The 7,098-nt window shown below is 45.3% G+C and overlaps 1 protein-coding gene across 1 annotated transcript in view; it reads left to right on the top strand.

Annotated features, from left to right (window-relative positions):
- LOC123976595 (saxitoxin and tetrodotoxin-binding protein 1-like) overlaps nucleotides 1-5,877 on the top strand; it is an 8,357-nt gene extending 2,480 nt beyond the window's left edge. Inside the window, exons 3-6 of the mRNA XM_046058900.1 lie at nucleotides 1,643-1,734; nucleotides 2,438-2,563; nucleotides 2,696-2,815; nucleotides 5,782-5,877. Of these exons, the coding sequence (XP_045914856.1) occupies nucleotides 1,643-1,734; nucleotides 2,438-2,563; nucleotides 2,696-2,815; nucleotides 5,782-5,831 (388 nt within the window). The 3' untranslated portion in view covers nucleotides 5,832-5,877. The remainder of the gene's footprint in view (nucleotides 1-1,642; nucleotides 1,735-2,437; nucleotides 2,564-2,695; nucleotides 2,816-5,781) is intronic.
- The last annotated feature ends 1,221 nt before the right edge of the window (nucleotides 5,878-7,098 follow it).

A 7,098-nucleotide genomic window follows, 5' to 3' on the forward strand; every position in this document is an offset into this window, starting at 1 on the left:
TGAGCGTGCAGCTTGTAGAACAGTGTAAAGTAGTGAGCGTGCAGCTTGTAGAACAGTGTAAAGTAGTGAGCGTGCAGCTTGTAGAACAGTGTAAAGTAGTGAGCGTGCAGCTTGTATAACAGTGTAAAGTAGTAAGGGTGCAGCTTGTATAACAGTGTAAAGTAGTGAGCGTGCAGCTTGTAGAACAGTGTAAAGTAGTGAGCGTACAGCTTGTAGAACAGTGTAAAGTAGTGAGGGTGCAGCTTGTAGAACAGTGTAAAGTAGTGAGCGTGCAGCTTGTATAACAGTGTAAAGTAGTGAGCGTGCAGCTTGTAGAACAGTGTAAAGTAGTGAGCGTACAGCTTGTAGAACAGTGTAAAGTAGTGAGGGTGCAGCTTGTAGAACAGTGTAAAGTAGTGAGCGTGCAGCTTGTAGAACAGTGTAAAGTAGTGAGCGTGCAGCTTGTAGAACAGTGTAAAGTAGTGAGCGTGCAGCCTGTATAACAGTGTAAATCTGCTGTCCCCTCAAAATACATCACACAGCCATTAATGTCTAAACCGCTGGGCCTGGAGTTCAGCAGAGCTTCACAGGTCGCCACTGGAGTCCTCTTCCACTCCTCCATGACGACATCACGGAGCTGGTGGATGTTGGAGACCTTGCTCTCTTCCTGGACGCCCCACAGATGGTCAGTAGGGTTCAGGTCTGGAGACATGCTCGGCCAGTCCGTCACCTTTACCCTCAGCTTCTTCAGCGAGGCAGGGGTCCACTTGGAGGTGTGTTTGGGGTCGTTATCATGTTGGAATGCTGCCCTGCGGCCCGGTCTCTGAAGGAAGGGGATCCTGCTCTGCTTCAGTATGTCACACTACATGTTGTACGGTCTGAGCCCTGACAGGCTGACCCCCCCACCCCTTCAACCTCTGCAGCAATGCTAACAGCACTCACACATCTATTTCCCATAGACGACCTCTGGATATGACGCTGAGCACGTGCACTCAACTTCTGTGGTCGACCATGGCGAGGCCTGTTCTGAGTGGAACCTGTCCTGGTGAACCGCTGTATGGTCTTGGCCACCGTGCTGCAGCTCAGTTTCAGGGTCTTGGCAGTCTTCTTATAGCCTCGGCCATCTTTATGTAGAGCAACCGTTCTTTGTTTCAGGTCCTCAGAGTTCTTTGCCATGAGGTGCCATGTTGAACCTCCAGTGACCAGTATGAGGGAGTGTGAGAGCGATAACACCAAATTTAACACACTTGCTTCCCATTCACACCTTTTGTAACACTGATGAGTCACATGACACCAGGGAGGGAAAATGGCTAATTGGGCTCCATGTGGACATCTCTTAGGGGTGTCCTCACTTTTGTTGCCAGCAGTTTAGACATTAACGGCTGTGTGATGTGTTATTTTGAGGGGACAGCAGATTTACACTGTTACACTCACTACTTTACACTGGAGCAAAGCGTCATTTCTTCAGTGTCGTCACATGATAAGATATATAATCAAATATTTACTAAAATGGGAGGGTTATACTCACTTTTGTGATAAACTGGACAAACTGGATGTAAGAGTCCCAGCCATGAACAGCGGGACGATGTGTCTGACGGTCGTAGACTCAGCAGGTTGTTGTGTCTTTATGTTCTCTAACTGCTTTGTGTTGTGTCATTTTCAGTGATAAGACGTGCTCTAAGTACTTTTTCAACTTGTCGATGCCCTCTGACCCGTCCGACTCTGACCACCACACACTGTACACGGGCGTTGGCAGTGAGTCACATCAACACACACACGTTTGTCTTTCTGTACTTGTAAGGGGCCCAAACCTAACATAAACCCGATCAGAGTATTTTATGTGGATGTCCAGTCAGTGTAGATGGTAAATGCAGTCGAGTGAAGCAATAAATACCTCTGTGTCTGCAATATTGAAGGTCCAGACTAACAAACGCAGATCAGTTATGATACGCAGCTAAACCTCTGGTGTGGATGGAGATCGCTTTTGTTTTTAAAACAAAAACCTAGTAGTGTGGATGTAGCCTGAGTTCGTCAAGTAGTTTTTCCTGCATCCAGCACACTTCAGCTCGGATTTCTAGCCTCCTCCTCTGGCTGGCCAAACTTCCTTGTTGTCTTTGATCGTATTGCAAACTAGCTACGTTTCCAACAGCGAAAATGGCTTCCCGTAATGTGAGTGCAGAGGATGTTAGTGTTATCAACCATGCAGGAGGATGTGGCCGGCAGGAACCAGTAGAACCTGAACCGCCTGAACACCGACTGGTGGAGCCTTTGCTCAGATTTCCAACAGAAACTGAATCATTCTGCTGCGATGAACTGCAGTGTGGGCAGTTTTCACCGACCCAGAGAGAGCCAGAGTGTGGTTTACTGTAATAAAGTGAAGTATGTTGATGTTACTGTTTTACTGTTGTTCTTCTTCCTGATAGTGATGACTTGTTTTGTGTGTGTGTGTGTGTGTTAGCGGTGGAGAAGGACGGAGTTGTTCTTCCGTACGATGACTCCGGCAAAGTGGATCTCTACGAGACCTGCTCTGACTGTCTGGTGGTGGTCTACAAAGGCTCCCTGAGCCGATTCCTGCTCATCTACAGTAAACTCACAACACACACACTCATCTTTAAATTAAATTAACTTCTGTGTGTGGATTCTCTCATTCTGGTAGTTTATTATGTTAACTAGTTAAATCAAACTGTGTGACATGTATGTTGTGTGTGTGAATCAGGAAGGGAGGGGCAGCATCGGGATGTTGAGCAGCTGAAAGCGGCCCACGGCGATCATCACGAACTGGCCGAGTGTCTGGGATTTCCTCACGACAAACCGTTCAGCTACGACGGGGCCGCAGGTCAGTTTGACTAAAGCCTCGTTCACACTACACAATTTTTAGCCTGGTTTGCCGGTCTGAGAGCTCGGCGACCATCAGGCTGTGATCAGGGGTAAATCAACGATCGATCGGCAGACCCCAGTCGTTATGTGTGAACTACTGAACGACGCATCAAAACGGCTCCCCGACACATCTCTGACACATCGCCGGCGCCAGCCAGATATCTAGCACAGCAAATATCTGGAAGAGTCGGACGACTCGACATCCGCATCCAGCCAATGAGAGCAGGCAGCTACTTCTCACTGCAGAACACTTTTTCCTCCCCTCCAGCTCTCTGTAGCTGAAACGATCCCGCTACCTGCAGATTCTTTGTCTTCATAATAACGAGCAGCTGTTTCGTGTGCAGGTTCGCGTCATTTCCCGTTTCACATTTCACCTGTGTTTTCTTGACAAAACGTGGTTTGGAGACCAGCGTCAGGTGACACGGCCGCTGTCAGCTCGTGTAGCGCGTGACCTCCTGTCACCGACCAGTCACGTAGTGTGAACGCCACGATGACTTCAAGACTCACGTCACAAGACGGCAAGTTGTGCAGTGTGAACGGCACGGCGATCAGCCGGCGCTGAAAGTTGTGTAGTCTGTCAGTAAGACAAGGTAGATCAATCATTTACGAAAGGGAACCTCCGTACAGCTTGGCAGCCTAGTATTAAGAACATGGCAGCTGTGAATCCTGCCGCCATTTCCCCCAAACTCATCCAAGCTGCAGGCAGCAGCCCAGCGTCATCCTCTCTCAACAGACTCACTGATGGACCCACTCCGGTTTGCATAGAGGGTTGGATGATGCAAAGGTATTTATCATAGACCCCATCCACAAACATCAAACACTACATCCTGACTCCTGTTTGCAGATTTCTCCTCTGCACTGAACACCTTGCAGCAACATTTCCTGACTGTGAAACTCCGCTCCCCCCGACTAAATTTGTTGATAATGGACTTTCTTACCAAAAGGTCACAGAGACTCCCGGTCAGTGACACCTTATCTGACGTCCACTTCAACAAGGCTGCGTCCTTCTCTTCATTCTTTACACAGATGACGTCCAGTCCAACTGTCGCTTGGTCAAGTTCGCTGACAAACACAGTTCTCTTATCTTTGCTTTCCGGCCCCATCGAAAGGGGTGATAACTAATGCTGTAGTGACCTTTTCCAACAAGCAGGCATCACCACTATCCATGGGAGGCCTGTAGACATTGTTGAGGAGTGTAAGCTGGGTAGCTCTGATGAAATTTGCTTCCAGCCCTGAGGAGATCCTCAGCAGCGGCAGTATCTCCTGAGGAAGCACAACCCATTTGGGGCCAGAAGGTCATCCTCAAAACATTTTACTACTACTCCTTCATTGAGAGACATTTTCCTTCTCATGCTGGTTCCACTCCATCAGTCTGCAAAGCATGATCCAACATTTCTGGATTCCCTGTCAGAGCCCTCGCCACCGTATGTGAGCAGGAGGTGCTGAGGTTAGCTGTCAGGATCCTACAGGACCCCTCACACCTTCTGTTCCCTGCATTTAAGTGGCTCCTGTCAGGACGCCGGCTTCGTTGCCCAGGCTGCAGAACACAGACGAGAAGGGAAACCTTTGTCCCCAAGGCTGCCTACATTGATTTCATGTTTCATGTGGTGTGATCGTGTGGTGATGAAACTCATTCTTAGAGCATTTTACAACGGGGGGTATATATATATATATATATATATATATATATATATATATATATATATATATATTGTGTACAGTATTTTCTTATGATGATGACATTTACTAGAAATTCAATACGCTTGTTTTTCAAGACTCCTCCTCTTAACTGGATGTGAAACTGAACATTATTCTGCTCATTTTCAGGTTCATAATCTTATTTAGAGGTTGTACCAGAACAGGTTTACATGGTTGAAGGATGAAAGGGAAGCGGCTGGACTACAAACGAGCTGTTTTCAGTTCAGAGCAGAGTTTTCTGTGGGAGATGGGAACTCCCTTTGGTCTTTTTCACTTTGCAAACCTGTTACAGCACAAAAAAGGAATATAACTCAACAAAGGAGAGGGAAAAGCCAAAAAGCAGAATACCACCTCTTTAACGTGGCACTCCCATGGTAAAACTACAACGCTGCGTAGCTTTAACCATTGCTGCCACAAGGAATTGTGGGACTGCATTATCTCCTTTCCATTGGTAAAGGATGGTCCAGTGTACCCTATGCTGAAGAAAGGAAGCCCCGAAGCACCTTTCCTGAGCTTTTAGAGAATTTGACCTGGGGCGAGTTCAATCTCAAAACGTTTGCAATATTTTCGACATGTTTCCTTGCAACGTTGTGCAACATTGCTCAGCGGGCTTCGAGGTATGTTTTCTTCTGTTTGGTGGGCGTGTCTCAGGTGTTACCAGAACAACTGCGATATGTTTGTTAACACAACGGTGTTAAAAAGAAAAGAAAATGCAACAACAGGGCGTTCGAGGCACCACTGTTTATGTTGAAAAAACGTTTTGCTACGTTTTGTCGGCGCTGAACTTGGCCCAGCTCTTATCACGGCTGCCACTGAAATACTTCCAGGTTATTTCACGTAGTTAGAACCTTCTGAAGCAAAAAACACTATTCGGCTGTAGACACATTACACAAACAAACAGCCACAGCAGCTGCGTTCGTGGCGCGTTCAAAACCACCTGTGCCTGATTGCACGTGGCCGACTAAGTAGATGAGCCCCAGTTGGATATTCCAGTAAGCTGGTGCCACCTGCTGTCCAAACCTTGGTATAAAACTTTAAATTGCTCATGAACAGACATTTACCAACAACAGCAGACATACAATCAAAACGTTTGGTGGTCTTCATGAGCCAATCAGATGTTCAATAAAGTTAAATATGTGCAGTAAAGAGCACAACCCCAAAAAGGCTTAATAAAAAATGAAGTTTTTAAATATAAAACATGTAAATTATTTTCTTGTCTCCTCACAGATTATTGTCATAAGAAACCTTCTCCGTCGGTGGAGCCTGAACAGTCCTGAGAGAAGATGTTGGAGCAAACGAGTGTCAACGTGTATCATAAATGTCGTTCACAAATAAAATGAAAGCAAAGAAAAAACTAAAACCTGGATGTGTGATTCTTTGTCAGAAAAAATGATGGCTCTGCTTTCCTCAGATTATCTCCATTTTAATCAAACCATCTTTGCTTCTACTTCTCTTTGCCCGAGTGCTCTGAACCGTTTTTACAGTGAGAAAATGGAGTTTACATTTACACTGAGGACGCTGGGGACACGTCCACATTTTCTAAAAGCATAACCTTTCTGAAAAAGTTGCTTGAACCAAGAAATGTTAACCAACAAAATGCTTTGAGGTTTATTTGCACAATAACAAATCATTCAATGCAATTTAAAACAACTAAATAATACAACTAATCTAACTAACTAATCTAAAACAACCCTAAAATGTGTGTCGATCAGCAACCTTAGGAAAGTCTGGACACAGTTTCTTCTTGTCCCAGTTTCCCATTCTCTCCCTGTGAACATGACGAACCGCTGGAGTCGGTTTGTCATGTCTTTCAGAGACGAGGATTCAGCAGGACAAGGACGGCTACAGCAGGAGGCTAGAACGAAACCTCTGGAACAATGTGAAGGAGAATCAGTGGCTGCAGAAAATAAAACCCTTAAAGACGTCTGGATTGAATTCTTTATTTCAGAAGACTGATTAAAGGGTAATTTCTCTTACATAATTATATAGTAACAACATAGAATAGTAAAAGTTGGTCTTCAGCAAGTAGTAAACCACAAGGTTAGTATGTTGGGGGCGAGACACCCCCCATCCAACGGGCTGAGATGTACCAAACTGTACCAAAGTTTATGGTTGATCGTTTGTAAGTTAGATGTTATTTAGACACTCAGCTCCTTTACCCGGCTACCAACTTCACTGTCAGAAAGTCTGAGGTTATAAGTTCACTTATGCTCATATAGCCGGCTGGCTAACATTTATTTCACCTCAGACTTTCTGCTAATGAAGTTCCAGCAACCTGACTTTTGAAAAGTCTGAGAAATAAATGATGGGAAAGCTGATACCATAACACAACATAATCCCATGCATTTAACCAGCTACTTGTAGTTAAATTAAATCTCTCATTTGCACCTATTAAAGGGATTTTACCCCATGCTAAACTGTGTATATTAATTTTATTAATACCCTAAGCATATAACCTTCTTCAAGATACAAAAAACCCAATGAAATGTTCTTTTATATGTCAGCCAATAGACACTGAGTTTGGGGGGGGGGGGGGGGGGGGGG

Source organism: Micropterus dolomieu, linkage group LG09 (assembly GCF_021292245.1).
Source record: "Micropterus dolomieu isolate WLL.071019.BEF.003 ecotype Adirondacks linkage group LG09, ASM2129224v1, whole genome shotgun sequence".
Classification (NCBI taxonomy): Eukaryota; Metazoa; Chordata; class Actinopteri; order Centrarchiformes; family Centrarchidae; genus Micropterus; species Micropterus dolomieu.